The 15,673-nt window shown below is 52.2% G+C and overlaps 5 protein-coding genes across 5 annotated transcripts; 3 read left to right on the forward strand and 2 right to left on the reverse strand.

The window, feature by feature from the left end:
- Window positions 1–911: 911 nt before the first annotated feature.
- PENARI_c001G05467 (MIZ zinc finger domain protein) lies at window positions 912–4,334 on the forward strand (the record flags this gene model as incomplete). Its single annotated transcript, XM_022626561.1, has 1 exon — window positions 912–4,334. One exon carries the CDS (start codon window positions 912–914, stop codon window positions 4,332–4,334), a length of 3,423 nt encoding a protein of 1,140 aa, XP_022493426.1.
- A 2,799-nt stretch (window positions 4,335–7,133) lies between these two features.
- Window positions 7,134–9,279, forward strand: PENARI_c001G12359 (putative nucleoporin Nsp1; the record flags this gene model as incomplete). The annotated part of the gene is made up of 3 exons (XM_022627109.1): window positions 7,134–8,827; window positions 8,891–9,014; window positions 9,070–9,279. 3 exons carry the CDS (start codon window positions 7,134–7,136, stop codon window positions 9,277–9,279), a joined length of 2,028 nt encoding a protein of 675 aa, XP_022493419.1.
- A 284-nt stretch (window positions 9,280–9,563) lies between these two features.
- PENARI_c001G04367 (ankyrin repeat domain-containing protein) lies at window positions 9,564–10,964 on the reverse strand (the record flags this gene model as incomplete). The annotated part of the gene is made up of 1 exon (XM_022626460.1): window positions 9,564–10,964. The coding sequence occupies one exon, from the start codon at window positions 10,962–10,964 to the stop codon at window positions 9,564–9,566; it is 1,401 nt and encodes a 466-aa protein (XP_022493829.1).
- A 615-nt stretch (window positions 10,965–11,579) lies between these two features.
- Window positions 11,580–12,167, reverse strand: PENARI_c001G09953 (uncharacterized protein; the record flags this gene model as incomplete). Its single annotated transcript, XM_022626911.1, has 4 exons — window positions 11,580–11,601; window positions 11,707–11,772; window positions 11,828–11,893; window positions 12,031–12,167. The coding sequence occupies 4 exons, from the start codon at window positions 12,165–12,167 to the stop codon at window positions 11,580–11,582; spliced, it is 291 nt and encodes a 96-aa protein (XP_022493570.1).
- Window positions 12,168–13,446: 1,279 nt separating this feature from the next.
- Window positions 13,447–14,397, forward strand: artA (14-3-3 adaptor artA; the record flags this gene model as incomplete). Its single annotated transcript, XM_022626847.1, has 4 exons — window positions 13,447–13,507; window positions 13,561–14,109; window positions 14,169–14,239; window positions 14,293–14,397. 4 exons carry the CDS (start codon window positions 13,447–13,449, stop codon window positions 14,395–14,397), a joined length of 786 nt encoding a protein of 261 aa, XP_022493190.1.
- Between the last annotated feature and the right edge of the window lie 1,276 nt (window positions 14,398–15,673).

Genomic DNA, 15,673 nt, shown 5'->3' on the forward strand with positions numbered 1-15,673 from the left:
AAGGCGAGGCGAGATTAAGATCGAATGTCGCAAAACGGGCGCGAGCGCCCTCGCGGGAAAACAGATGAGATACCGAGAACAGACGTGGAATCTTAGAGCAATGTGGGAAAGGGGAGAGAATGTTGAGGTCGAGGAATCTAACGCATTCGGGGATTAGGTTATTAAACGCTGGCGGGGCTCGGGGGGCACGAACCTCGATGCTTGCTCGACGCTCGCTCGATGCCGATGCTCGAGGCCTTGGATCTATCAGACCAAAATAATCTAAGAATTCAATCCAATGGAAAGGGGACACAAACAGAAGTATGAAAAGGAGAGAAAAAGAAGAGGCGAAAATGAAGTGACGTGTGCGGTCGTCAAAGAGTCTGGACGCTTAAATTCATCCACGGCTGAAGGTGGCACAAGTAAGATACGAGTTAAGTCGTTGTCTACCCTGTAATTGAAGTAGTTAACGTTAGTTTAATTAATAGTTACAGTATACAGTTTTAAGGTACAAGTAAGATTGCCACTTCATTGTATATGCATCGGCTTAGTTGTCTGTTCTCGTCACGATGAATCCGGCCATTCCCTCCCTCATAACTGCATGAAGTACTAAGTAAAGTACTAATGCTACTATCTGCCCAAATTACTTGCAAATGTGCGACAAACAAATAACTTACCAAGTTCGCAGTTAAGTTACGAGTCACTACTTTCTTAATCAACAATGAACTTAGTAACGCCCTTGGATCCCATCCAAGGTTAGTTCACAAGTACCAGGGTAGCTGCGTCTTAACGGTAATTTCGTAATCTTTGTTCCTCTTCCGCTTCACACACTGCAAGGATATATCACCGGCGCTTAAGTCTTTGTTGCCGGAGCAAACAACGGTCCTGTATAAGAGATCTCCCCTCCTACAAATATCCAACGATGGTAAATCATGTCGCCAAAAACTCACCGAGCGCACGCTCCTCGTGCTGACAACATCGGACAATCCAACACGACCGCGAGTTTGTTCTTGGGGGGCGTGCGGAGGAATTGGATGGGCCCGGAGGGCTCGGGTCAGATACGCGCGCGACAACCTTCCAACGTTGGTTTCCCTACAGGCTCTCAGCCTCCACGTGCCGAGCCCTTGATGTCCCCTGCTACGGGTGACACCCTGCCTTTCCCCCATTCCTCCGGATTCACGGCTGTCAACGCAAAGAAACCCGATCCACCACGAGTGACAGCTTTCCCTTCGCCGGTGCCAAGTACAAATTCTCACCCCAGCCCAGTCGGCTCCGATGCGATCGTACATCCCCCCACTGGACAACAGACACAGCGTGGAAATGAGGAACACATGGCAGCGACCCTGCCTCCGGTAGGAATCTCCCGGCCTCAATCTAGAACTCAGAATCCGGTGGTGGGAGCCCAGCGTGCTGCAAACCCGCATGGCACACCGACGACGGGACCAGGTTCTGATGGACAGCGTGGGAGTGCGCAACGCACGCCCTCAACCCTACTCTCGGACGGATACTTCCCGCCCAGATCTCAGAGTCCTTTGGTGGAAGCTCAGCGGGATATAAACCCGCATGGTACACAAACTACGGGGTCCGGTGCTAACAGGCAGCGTGGAAATGAGGAGCAAGATATCTCGGCCCTACCTCCGAACGGATCTGCCCAAGACCAGTCCACAACCCAGAGTCCTTTGGTGGGAGCCCAGCGTGATACAAATCCCCAAGCCACACAGCAACCATCAGGGCCATCTCCCGGCGGGCAACCGCAAGATGCTGGACCATCCCCTGTAAACCCCGTTCCAGACGACGGACAGTGGGGATTCTGGTCGACACAATTGGACACTCTGGTATCTGAGTTGAACCAGAAAAAAGTGCTCACTGCGGACGTAGGTCTACCTCGAGTTGATCTACTGCGCCAAGCTATCCAAAAGAAAGACACTTTTTATCTGGCGGTGCATCAGTTGTTCTGCCGATCTAGCATTGATCCGACGACCCTAGATTTTCTTGGAGCACCTGAGGCAGGAATTCGCATGCTCGCACGTCTTCTAGAAGACAATGAAAAGATGGATTATGCAGTGACCTTCGGGTTTTCCCATTTCCCGGCGTCTCCTCAGACCTTGATCTCACAGCCGTGGTACTACAAGGCAGTCGCTAAGGTTCCACTATTCTTAAAGCGTCTAGCAGGTGAATGGGAGAGTATATATACCCAGGCCCTTCGTCCACCCCTGTTGGATGAGCTCCGGACAAAGTTCACAGTCGACTCCCCGGTCTTGATGGCGGTGATGTTCATGTGTATTTCGCGGGGACTCTATGAAGAGCAATATATCAAAAAGCTCTTGCAGTTGTTCTGGGATGACTGGGCATCATACACGGGGCTTCTAGACGGTCGGGTTACCGAGACGAGCAGGCGGACCCTCCGTCAACACTTGACTCGGGAGTATCTCAAGTTTCCCAAACTCCATGCACCGTCTCAGTCACCCCAGGTAGCCCAGGTAGCCCAGTCTCAGTCACCCCAGGTAGCTCAGTCGCCTCAGGTAGTTCAGTCACCTCGGGTAGTCCAGTCACCTCAGGTAGTCCAGTCGCCTCAGGTAGCTCAATCGCCTCAGATAGCTCGTTCACCACAGGTGACACAGGCAACGCAGGTTTATTACCCTAATCCCCCACACCCTAGACTTCTGGGTCAGACAATGCCACAAACTGTGCCGGTCTCATCACCCTACGTTGGATATCCGGCCTCTAGCCAACCACCGGCGAGCTCAGCTGGTGCGGCTGAGTACTATCATTCTGCCTCAAATTCCTCCCAAGTGCAGTCTAATCCATCGACTGGTTACTTGTATCCGCAAGGGTGGCAGCCCCAGCTTCATGAAATACAGATGCAGGCAGCGCGTCGTGGACAACTGCACCCATCTCAAATGCCTCATGCAATGACACAGGGAATGGGAGCTTTTGCACAAACCCCAGTCCAGATACCTCGAGCTCCCGTCCCTTCGACACACCCCTCGCCTCTTTCTTTCAGTGCTGCACCCTCACAACCATTCAGATCTTCCATCACTATCAATTCTGCCCACCCTCAGATTGCATCGCAACCCCACCGTCAAAAACACAGACAACTTCCCTTGCCGTCTGCACCTATCACACCAGCTCAGTCGCTTCAACGGGATCCTTCGATCTCTTACTTTCTCCCAGCACCTGATTATAGAGCGCCGATGACGGTTAATCCAAATCCAATGCGGCTCGGCTTACATCAGGCGGATCTTCGCGATCCCATCAAAAAGCTGCTGATCAAGGGAACAGATGGACAGGATATCGAAACTAACTTGTCTTGCTACCTTGCCGGTTTCGCTATACCGCCGACCATCATTAGTCCTCAGATGCCGATGTACGAGTGGAAATTCTACTTTAAGGACTCGTTCTGCCAAACATTTCCACACATGGCTCCACAAAACCCAGGGCAACGTCCCGTTTGGACCTACAGGCCTGGTTGTAACACTCTTCGGTTGCGGTCCATCCGCCTTCCTGGCAACCCCACCTCCGCTGCAGAGCAATGGCCTAACGAAAGCACTTATTGGCCCAGCGTTCTCTACATTCACGTCAACGACCAAGAAATGTTCGTACGTCGAAAAGTCCACAACGGAAAAGATCTGCCCCTAGATATCACGGCGAACATTCGCCCAGGCCGAAACACCGTCAAGATCACCCTGCTTCTGGGACAAGACGAGTGCAAGAGTTCAAGATATGCCATAGGCGTGGAAATACTGACCATCAGTGATTTCGAGCGAATCAAAAGCATGGCACAGCCCATCCCAGCCGCAGACTCTCGGGCACTCATCCAAAAGCGACTCACTCCAACATCAGACGACGACGAGGTGGCCGTGGTAACCGACAACCTGACAATCAGCCTTGTGGACCCCTTTATGGCCCGCATATTCGATATCCCAGCCCGGTCCCGAAACTGCACTCACTTCGACTGCTTCGACCTCGACACCTTTATCAAAACCAGAATGTTCAAATCTGACGAGAAACCCATGATCGAGAATTGGCGCTGTCCCACCTGCAAGAAAGATGCTCGTCCGCAGTTTCTCGTCATCGACCAGTTCCTCGCTGACGTGCACGCCAGTCTCGCCCGCACCAATCGACTCGACCGCGCCCAGGCAATCCAATTCAAGGCCGATGGTTCGTGGACGTTGAGGGAAGTCTCTGACGAGCCTTCTTCTCCAGCTGACCGGGCCCATCTCGCGACGAAGCGCAAGGCTGATTCTATGGATAACCCCCAAGCCCAGGGGGGACCACGTCCCAAGATTGGAGTCAGTCCGCCTGCGACCCAGGCTTCTGTGATGCAGGATCATACCGTCATCGAACTGGACTAAGTGGATGCTGCTATTTGGTCCATTGCCAGGTCACTCGCCCTTCGTTTATCTCCTTGCACCTATCATTTCCTGCAAGACAGATACATAGAGTCACCTCATATGTTACCCTGTCTTACCTACCCACCCCACTTTATGCTTCCCACGCCTTTCAGCTTTTATTGCATGCACTCACTTGAAAAGAAAGATACCCTTTTATCGCATGTTCTTTCCAATGCATTTTCTCATTACTGGCGTTCAGAGACCGGGTGTTATAGCTAGCTCCCAAGTTTCCTGCTTCCTACTTTTTCCTCTTTTCAGGGCGTGCAGATGCAACCCTTTGCACATAAGAGTTTCTCTTCTTGCAGAATTTAATCAGAACATTCTTAGCTTGCCTAAAACCTTTCTACCAACATCGTAACCTATATACATCTACTTGATAAGGCCCATAGACATGAAAGGTCCATAGTCATTCAACGAAGACATTCTTCGCTCGACATTGCATTATACATAAAGTGTATTATATTGGGCATTTAGATAGTATACCAAAAGTACCCAGGAGAAAGAAAGGAGGAACACTACTTCCTAACTCTCCTCACATGACTAACGAGGTTCTCAATAACGCCCTCGAAAGCCTCCTTTTCGCCGACGAGCCCATCCCGCCGCTTGAGCCAGTGCTCCAACACCGAACTGGCCCGCTGCGTGGCTTGCTCCAATTCCTTAACATGCGATTCCAACTCTAAGTCAGTAAGACCGCTAAGCGCGGCATCTGTGGTCGCGCAGAGCCGCCGAACAGCCGAAAGGTCCATGTCAGGCGGCGGTGGTGCACCGCGGCGGGATGTAGATGTAGGTTTCTGGCGCGAGGGGGCTTGCCCTTTTTCGGCATTATCGGCTGTGCCATCGCCTTCTTTTCCGGGTTGGCTGGTTGATCGGGCGGCTGGGCTCTTTGCGCCTGAGCCTTCGAGGTCGATGGAGGGGAGGATGAGCTTTTTCTGTTTGGAGGCTGGGAGGATCTCGTCTAGATCGACGGGCACGCCTAAGGATACGAGGAATAGGCGGCGGATGCGAGATTTCACCCAGTTTTGGGGTTGGAGGGGGGGTGGGGCCACGAGCTGTGACCATAGTGAGAGGGAGCGCTCGGTGCTGAAGATTGCTGCTGAGTCTGGGATTGATTCGACGGGTGGGAGAGTGCTTAGGTCTTGAGTGGCGGGGAGGAGGTTGTCTAGGGTTCCCTGGAGGGAGGTGAGGAGGTCGGATGTGGATTTGATGGTGTCGAAATCGATGAGAGGGGGCTGACGTGGTTGCAAGGGTTAGTCGGGAGCGTGAATGGTGTTGGGCTTAAGCACGTACAACTGTTGGGAGGGAGGGAGGCTGGGTTGTTGCTGTTCCGTCGGTGGGAGCTGCTTCAGCGTCCTCAGCGCTGGGCTCTTGGAAGCCGTCGTCAAAGTCTCCAAAATCATCATCTCCCATGTCATCCTGCTCTTCTACAAATTCATCAAAGTCGTCCGCTCCTTGCTCTGGTTCTCCAAAATCGTCGTCATCTATATCATCCTGCGGTAAAGGGTCGTGGCTCGCAGAGACGGTTTCTGTTGATGTCGAGGCATCTGGGACCGTTTCTACCGAATCCGGTAATGGGTCACTTGGTGAGCTCTGGTGAGCTTGTGGATGGGTGTCTTTCTCGGCAGGCACTGAGTCCACTCGCTCTAGTCGTGTCTCGGGAATTTCTGATACAATTGTATCGGTCTCAGGGGGCGTAGGGTCAATTGCTGGCGGCGTTGGGTTGTCCTTAGAGTCGGATGCCTTCATTACGACGTCGGGCACAGCATCCGCAAGCCGCTTTTCATGTGCTGATGTGCCAGGCACTTCACCATGGCTGGCCTCTTCTGGGTCCACCTTCTCAACCACCGTCCGCGGGATGGGCGACCCTCCTGGGGTTAAGGCTCGGTCCTCAACTGACCCCGCGGGTGAATGGTTTGAGCTAGTTTCACCCTCTGGAACGACTTCAATTTCGTCGGGAACTGCATCCTGCTCCCTCTTTTCGAACGCTGATGTGCCGGGAACCTCGCCATGTTGGGCGCTGCTGTCGACCCTCTCGACTCGTGTCCGTGGGACAGGGGAAGTGCGACCGGATTGTGGGCTTGACTGGTACTGAGGCTGGCCTTCACTGGCATCTGAGAAATGTTCGTCGCCGCTTTCTGAAGCTGCTGGAGGAGATTGTTAGTTAAATGTCACCAGATACTCGAAGCGTACTCAAGGACCTACTGTTGTCCTCAGCTCCTGGATCTTGCAATTCAGTAGTCTTGCTGGGCGGCTCTAGATGCACATTGGACGAATCGGACGGCCCCTCCGACATTATTGCTGCTGGATTCAGGGTATGAACATGAAAGAAGGGGCACACGGGAGAAGAAAATAGTTGAAATGCAATGCACAGTGCGTAGCGTGAGTGACGACGTCGTTTCCCTGTGATCGATGCGAGTCCAGAACACATCCGCCTCAGGCACACTTGTAATTTGTGGCCTGCTTTCTCAGGCAGAAAGCAAACCTTTGGTGCCTCATTTTTCAGGCGGCAGCTCCCGCGCGTGCTGCCAAACTCCTTCGATTATTATTGCTGCACCTTGGTCTCATTGTCTCGCCTTTCTTCAACCAACCCGAGTCCTATTGTCAAACTCCATTCAATTAAGAGATTGTTTCTCTTTTCTTGGATCTTTTGATCCTTTCTGCAGGATCCCCAACCCCTGCTTTTTGTCGCTGGCGCTCTCTTCGTCCAGCTTTTTCCCATCAACCCAAGTTCCTCCATTACCCTGGTCGCGCCAACCCAACACCATGTCTTTCTCCTTCGGCGGCACACCCTCCAGCGGCACGCCCAGCGGCACACCCAGCGGAGGCCTCTTCGGATCCGGCGGCAATGCTTTCGGTGCCAACAAGAATACCACAACATCCGGAACGACTAACAGCCTCTTCGGGAACGTTGGAGCTCCGGCCAGCGGTACTTCGTCGCCCTCTATGTTTGGAGGAGGCTCAGCCGCAGGCTCGGGCAATACAATGTTCGGTGGAGGCGCTTCTAATGCAGGTGCTTCCAATGCGACCCCCGGTGCTAGCTCCGGCTTCAGCTTCGGCGGTGCGCCCAGCACCCAGACTAACTCATTGTTCGGTGGCGGCGGCAGCCAAACTCCCAACAAGACTACAGAATCGACTACACCCGGTCAGACTTCCACCAGCGGACTGTTTGGTGGCGGCGGCGCTGGTGGTGGAAAGAGCATGTTTGGAAACGCTGCCTCTGCGACACCTACCCCCGCCAGCGGTTCCTTGTTCGGAAACAATTCTACCACTCCTGCGGGCCCCCCACCGGGATCCAAAGCACCCACTAGCCTATTTGGAGCTGGCGCTTCCACCACACCCTCCGCCGCTACGCCCTCGTCGACGACACCCACTACATCACAGCCGTCTTCTGGTCTCTTCGGAGCGGGAGCTCCCGCTGCGTCTGGTGCTGCGAAGCCATTGTTCGGAGGAGGAGCCCCTGCTGCCGCACCCAGCAGTAACCTTTTCGGTGGTGGAAATCAAGACAAACCGGCCGCGTCAACCACTCCCGCTCCTGCGGAGAGCACCCCCAAGCCGCCACTGTTTGGAGCTGCGGCAACTGCGCAGGGCAGCCAACAGTCGACTCCTTCTCTGTTTGGCAACAATGCGTCTACTGCCGCTGGCGCATCTACTCCGAAGCCTGCATTCAGCCTCGGTGGTGCGGCTCCTTCCACCACAAGTGCTGCTACCCAGCCCTCCCTAGGAGCCCCCGCTTCCTCGACTGCTACTCCTCAGAAGTCTCTTTTCCCTGCTCTAGGTGGTGCCACATCCACTGCTGCGCCTTCAACTACCCCGGCCGCGGCTCCCTCTGGGTCCTTGTTCTCAGGCCTTGGCAAGACAACTGCCTCGACTACTCCAGGTACTGCTGCTACAACCGCTGCGCCTGCTACATCTACTGCACAGCCTGCTGCTCCTTCCGGTGGACTATTCGGCCAGGCCGCCTCCACCCCCTCGACCAAACCAGCCGCACCTCTCGGCGGTACCACGACCACCGCCCCAGCTCCTGCTTCGACCGCAACTGCCGCCTCAGGCGCCACTGCTACAGCGACCGGTGTCTCTGCCCTTGGTCAGTCTACGGCTGGCCCCGCTCCCCCAGCTCAGTCACGTCTGAAGAACAAGACTATGGATGAGATCATTACCCGATGGGCCACAGACCTTACCAAGTACCAGAAGGACTTCCGCGAACAGGCCGAGAAGGTTTCTGAATGGGATCGTCTGCTAGTAGAGAATGGTACTAAAGTTCAGAAGCTGTACGGTAGCACTGTTGACGCGGACCGGGCCACCCAGGAAGTTGAGCGCCAACTGGCATCTGTAGAAGGACAACAGGATGAGCTCAGCGCATGGTTGGACCGATATGAGCGTGAAGTGGATGAGATGGTTTCCAAGCAAGTGGGCCCTGGAGAGTCCCTGCAAGGACCCGATCAGGAACGTGAGAAGACGTGAGTACCGGCCTTTTGATGAAATCTTTACTGCAAGATTCCTTTGACTAACATGACCGACAGATACAAACTGGCTGAGAAGCTCTCGGATCGCCTGGACGAGATGGGCAAGGACCTTACCAGCATGATCGAGGAGGTGAATGGCGCTTCGGCAACATTGAGCAAGACCAACAAGGCAGACGAGCCTGTAAGTTAAGACTTGATACATTTCTTCTGCGATACCTACTAACACAGCTCTATAGATCTCCCAGATCGTCCGTATCCTCAACTCGCATCTGTCCCAGCTCCAGGTCATCGACCAAGGCACTTCGGACCTGCAGGCCAAGGTTGCTGCAGCTCACCAAGCAGGCCAGTCGATCTCTGCCCGTCTCGGATACGGGTACGCCAGCCCTGGCATGGGCAATGGCCACGCCGCTGATGACTTCTATCGCTCCTACATGGGTCGGCGGTAGAGGGCGGTTGATGTTTTTCTAATGATTTGAACTCGGAGTTATCGGCTACTTGGCACCTCAATGTGCTTTAAGGAATGTACTCTTGCAGTCAGGGAATGCTAATAGTCGGCCACAATAAACTGTTTGCATGCGCTTCTGATAATTGATTTTTTTTCCTTGTGAAATCAGGACTTGGATCCCTCAACTAACGTATGGCACGACCTTTCCACATGTAGTTACTTTTGTTCATCTTGCCGAAGGTAAGGATTGATCAATGCTTAGATACCTGCCACGTATGTCTTCCCTCATGAGTTGGATGCTGCACCCAAGAGAATGTTGTGAATCTCGCTGCTCATTTTCGGCCATAGGCCCGTCGGCCATCGGTGGTTCGTCCACCCCATCTTCAGATCAATCGGAGTATTATTTTGATTGTTCATGATATGCGGGTCAGCACCGGCAGCTAGCAACTGCTTAACAAATTCCGGTACTGGCATGCTGGCACCTATATGTAGAGGCGTATCACCATTCATATCCTGGGGCTGTACATCAGCACCCCGTTCCAACAAAAGTCTAGCCGTTTCCGCACAATAACTGCCCGGTAGACAGTGAAGCGGCGTACGCCCGCGATTGTCTCTTGGTGCCGGATCAATACCGTAGTTGAGTAGGATCTTGCATAGAGCCGCCTTATCCTTCTTCATTGCACAGTGCAAGGGCGTCATTCCACGGAGGTTTTTCGGCTCTGGGTCTGCTCCTCGTGCTAGCAGGAGTGTGGTGATTCGAAGCAGTTCCTCAATTCGATCAACCCGAGTCTCCCAGATCGTGGCTAGGTGTAACGGTCTGCTCCCGTTTATTGACTGTGCTTCTATGTTTGCGCCTTTGTCGAGTAGGAACAGGGTTGTTTGTTTGTGGCCGTTGGAGCAGGCAATATGGAGTGGTGTGTAGCCGTAGGAATCTTTCGCTTCGATCGATGCTCCCTTTTCCAGTAGCATCTTGGCGATTTGGACTTTGTTTTTGCGGGCTGCTAGATGTAGTAGTGTCCCTTTGTTGTTTCGGTCCTTGTGGTTGGTCTCAGCGCCGTTTTCTATCAGGCATAGTGCCACTTCCAATGAGCCAGATGCACATGCCACGTGTAGTGGAGTCTCTGCGAGATAGTTCTCAGCTTCGATGTTTGCGCCTTTGGCGATGAGGATCCGGGTCACTGCCTCGTGGTTCCTTGGAGAGAACTTGGCGGCAAGATGCAACAACGACTGTCCGTTCTTGTCCTTTGTGTTTGGATGAACCCCATTCTCGATCAGGAGTTTGACCACTTTTGGGTGGTTGTGGAGGATAGCCCATTCAATCGGGGTTCGGCTGATAACAACTCCTCCTCTTTCCTCAGAGTGAGGATTTGCTCCAAGGGAAATCAGATAAGCTGCAATCTTGGCATGGCCGTAGTTTGCTGCATTGAGCAAGGCTTGACTCGAGTACCCAAGTTGGATCTGGGCTCCTTGTCGGATGGATTCTTTGACTGATTCTAGCACTCCGCGGGCTGCTGCCCATTCAAGTGCGTATCCTTCGTGGTATTTGACGTTGTGCGCGTAGAGAAATGGATTAAATAGGCTGTAGAAGTGACGATTTGTCTGGACCAGCGCGTTGATGTCTTTCTGGGAGTCCAGGGGTTCTGCTATGGTGAGCAGAATCTCGTTTGGTAGGTCAAGGAGAGGCATGGCGGGGTAACCTTGGAATCACCAGAGGGTGTAGCCCCGATAGCATTGATGTGCCAATTTGCGCATGGGCGAGTCGGGAGAGATGAAGAAGGAAGGAAGATTGTATAGGAAAGAGCTCCAAATGTAGGTGTGGGCCTTGATATGTGGAGCAGTCAACAACTATCCACCGCCGCCTTGTCACTTCGGAATGAGCTTATTTCACTCTGAGATATTGCACCACGGGATGATATGCGATACTTGACATCTGGACTAGGTTCATGTATATTGAGGCCTACATGATTATACGCACTCTGATGTGCATATTCCTACGGCGTCTACGACTATAATCCTCGAGAACTGTCAAGCTGTTATCAGACCAGCTCGATATCATTCCCATACGCAGGAATGCCCTCGAGGCTACAGGGACACAAATCACGGATCTCATACACAGTGCAAAATTCAATAGAGAAACCCCGGAAATTGATGGCAGAGAGATGCTTTACCGAGGCATAGGCGCTAGTAATGAAAAACGGAGCTCTATCCAGCAAGCAAACCCGGATGGCTTGGAGTGGAGATGGTATTATACACTGAGCTTAGTGTAGCTATTCATAAATGCAGAATGCATAGAGGATGAGTCTATTGGCGGCTCAGACCATCACTAAATGAAAACGGGTCAGTTATGTCATTTATATTGCATTGTCAAGTCCAGCGAGCTGGTGAAATGACAGAGAATCCTCTCGAGGATATAGAAGAGTGCACTCACATGTGGGTCTCGAGCTCATCGAGGTGCTTGCGCTGTTCAGTAATCTTCTTCTTGAGTGCAGCAAGCCTGACAGCACGATTAGCTCATCTTCTTGGTTCGACGGTCCAACGGTAAGACTTACTTCTCCAACTCCTTCTCGCGGATGTAAAGGCTCTCCTGAGCGGCCTCGCGGCGGGTGAATGCGTCACTGGCAGAGCAAAGATGTTAGCGATGATCATTGCGAGTATGATGTCATCAACCTGCAGCAAGACCGACATGCTGGGCTAGCAACTGAAACCCAGGCCAGACTGCCACAGGAAGACCTCGGATATGTATCTTGCTTACCCAGAAGTGGCACCAGTACCGGAACGAGGGGCGCCAGTGTCACCCTCACCCATCCGAGGGACAGCGGCGGAGAATGAGCGGGTCATAACTGCCCGGTTGGCAGTGACGGCAGGGCGGACAATGAATTGACGGAGCATCTTGATGGAATAGTACGGTTTGAAAGAGAGAGAAGGTTGAAAGGGGAAAGTTTACAAAGGTACAAGAGGAGCAGGTCAGGCAAGCAGCCATGACATAACATGCCAAGAAACGTCATGTGAGTGAATTATGTCAGATCAAAATTATGTCAGCAAGTCATGTGAACAAAAATTTCTGTTTCCGGCGCAGAGGAGATGCGATAAGTAGATGAGCTCTCATTCGACTTGTAAACTACGAGATCATGAGAGACTCTGCAGATGACCTGCTAAGCCTGCCTCTTGTCTAGACCGGGTCCCCCCCAAAAAAGTAGCAAAAAAACGGTAGACACGGGAGTCAACATGGAACTAGCGGCTGGTCTGCCTTGGATGGTTCTCTAATAAGGCGCAAGTAAGGAACCCCGGGCGATTGGCGCGGAATGGGAGATGACGATGTTGGCCCACCGAACCACATAGAAGATGAGGAGGAGAGAGAGTGTGTGCGTAGGAGGTACACGAAGTACCAGTACAAAGTTGGAAGAGAAATGAGAATTAATTAGAGTAAATGATCAGTACTCCGTAGTCTGTTCCTTTCAATAGAAGCCGAAGAAGTGGGTTGTTCAGGCGTAAATCCCAACAACACCGCCTTCTGTGTTTCCCCCCCTCCTTCTCCTCTCCCCTTCTCTCTCTTCAACTCCCTTCCATCCCCCATCCATCTATCTCCTTTTCCACCTTTTTCTCTTTAAACAAGGTGAGTGTTCTCTGTGTCTATCTCCTGATACTTCCATTCCCACGTCACACATCATTCTTTCCCCCCCTCACACACACACATCACGAATCTGGTTTCAAGGCTCGAAAAGACAACCTCCCCCTCTTCCCTCCAAAATATCTTTGAGGTCAAGTCCGGTCGATGGAATCGCGTCACGATATTACGGTGGAAACTACATGTCTTCGTTGCCTTGTTTACCCGCTGAACCGGTGCCGCGACCGCTTTCCTGCGATACCCAACTACGCAGGGGAACCAAGGCAGTGTGGCCACTGAGCTATCACCAACGATCGTCATGATCTGCCATCACGCATTTTCGTCCCAATGACTTGACCATCCTCTACATGATATTCTTGGAAAAATTACACCTGGACCCCTCGATGCTTGAGGGGTTATTGTCTACCCCTCCCGACCGCCTTGCTTGCACTGCTCTCGATGGCGTGATTTGATACCTTCTATCTCGAAAATCGCGGCAACTCAAGAAATTTAGTTGAAAAATAGCTAACCTGGTCTAATCCCTGCAGAAAACACATTTTCATCATGGGTCACGAAGACGCTGTCTACCTCGCCAAGCTCGCTGAGCAGGCTGAGCGCTATGAAGGTTGGTTGATCAACCCCAGAATCTCAGTCATATCCGCTGACCATGCGACACAGAGATGGTCGAGAACATGAAGGTCGTTGCCTCGGCCGACGTTGAGCTCACCGTCGAGGAGCGGAATCTCCTGTCCGTCGCTTACAAGAACGTCATCGGTGCCCGCCGTGCTTCCTGGAGAATCGTCACCTCGATCGAGCAGAAGGAGGAGTCCAAGGGCAACGAGTCCCAGGTCACTCTGATTAAGGAGTACCGCCAGAAGATCGAGGCCGAGCTTGCCAAGATCTGCGATGACATCCTCGAGGTTCTCGATGAGCACCTCATCAAGTCCGCCCAGAGCGGCGAGTCGAAGGTCTTCTACCACAAGATGAAGGGTGACTACCACCGTTACCTTGCCGAGTTCGCCATTGGCGAGCGCCGCAAGGGTGCCGCCGACTACTCTCTGGAGGCCTACAAGGCCGCCACTGAGATCGCCCAGACTGACCTCGCCCCTACCCACCCCATCCGTCTCGGCCTCGCCCTTAACTTCTCCGTCTTCTACTACGAGATCCTCAACTCTCCCGACCAGGCTTGCCACCTCGCTAAGCTCGCCTTCGACGATGCTATTGCTGGTACGTCTCGACATATTTCCTCGAAGCGTCCATGATTCAGAACTAACATTTGTCTGCAGAGCTCGACACCCTGAGCGAGGAGAGCTACAAGGACTCCACCCTCATCATGCAGCTCCTCCGTGATAACCTGGTACGTACTACGCTCTGCATGGATGAAGTACAAATACTGACCAGTCTTTCTAGACTCTCTGGACCTCGTCCGAGGCTGAGCCCGCTGCCGACAGCGCCGCCCCTGCCGAGAAGAAGGAGGAAGCCCCGGCCACCGAGGGTGAGAAGCCCGCCGAGTAAATGAGTAACACCTAAAAAGATCTTGTTGAAGGACTCACGTCCTCAGGACGGATGGGACAACCGAGAGAGAGAGCGCGCGACGGGTCTCCCAGTGCAAGGACATAGAGTGGAGACGAGGAGAAAAGGACCGTGAGATGTATTGACATGAGTTGGCTTGCTCTCCTGCCAGGGCTCGCAAGAGCCTGCTAGAGAAATAACCGTTCTTTGATGTTGGTACTCTCTGGTCCATTTCACTTCGATCCTCTACTTACCTTGTGCCTCCTTTGCTTTTGGCCCGGTGCTTGTGTTCTCTGCCTGGGGATATCTATCTGTCTCCTCTTTTTCGTTTTTCATTCTCCTTGTTATTTTGTCTACTTTGCCTCTTAACTACCCAAAGAGTCCCTTGCGCGCACTCTCACAGCACCCCAACACATACACAGGACACCACAGAAGTTTTTATTAAATCAGTTCCTTATCAGGACTTCCACGATGATGTATCTTGCTGATTTCCGACTTGGCTTTCTTCCTTTTCCTTATTTATCTCCCGTACTCTGTGCCATATGGCGTTTGATTCTCGCTAGACGTGGGTTCGAAGATAAATTCGTATATTGACCTTATCACTTGCTTTGATTGAGTAAATGTAGTCGAAGCATGTAAACAGTAGACCCTTAGCAAGGTACAACAAGAGTCATAAATGATGTGTATACGGTGTATAGAGTGCCACTGATGAAGCGTTGGACAGTCTCTACACGAAACTGAGTCTCGAAGCGAGTAATCATCTTTTTCACTGGTTTGACACCACCTCAAAAAGAGAAAATTTTTGCCGTTCATTCCTTCTGCGGCTTACTCATATTCACACCTTTGGCTCTATTACTAGACCTGAATGACTCGCATAGTAGGTCTAACTGTTCTCAAGCTATGTGTAACTCCTCTCAAAACACCTTGGTTTTAGCAAGCCGATTGAATCCATCGTTCAAACTCGCTTAGGGTCTAGATTGAGCTGTTAACGTTCAAGACGTATAAGCTATTGAGTAAGATATGTATATCTCTCCCGGGTCTCCATCTTTCAATCTTGATCATTAGCTGTAACTTCTTGAGTTCATTTCAACCGGAGATCAACGATGGCCCTATCTGGAAGCTGGAGGTCTGGTCTTGCCGGTGCGTCATGATGTTTGGGTCAATATCACAAGCAATGAGCATCTATATTATGCCTCCGGTTATGATTTGCATGAAAGTATGTTTATATAGTTGAAATGAAACGGGACAACAGTTAGCATATGTTATATTCATTGACTGA

This window comes from Penicillium arizonense (assembly GCF_001773325.1).
Source record: "Penicillium arizonense strain CBS 141311 chromosome Unknown PENARI_contig001, whole genome shotgun sequence".
Lineage (NCBI taxonomy): Eukaryota > Fungi > Ascomycota > Eurotiomycetes > Eurotiales > Aspergillaceae > Penicillium > Penicillium arizonense.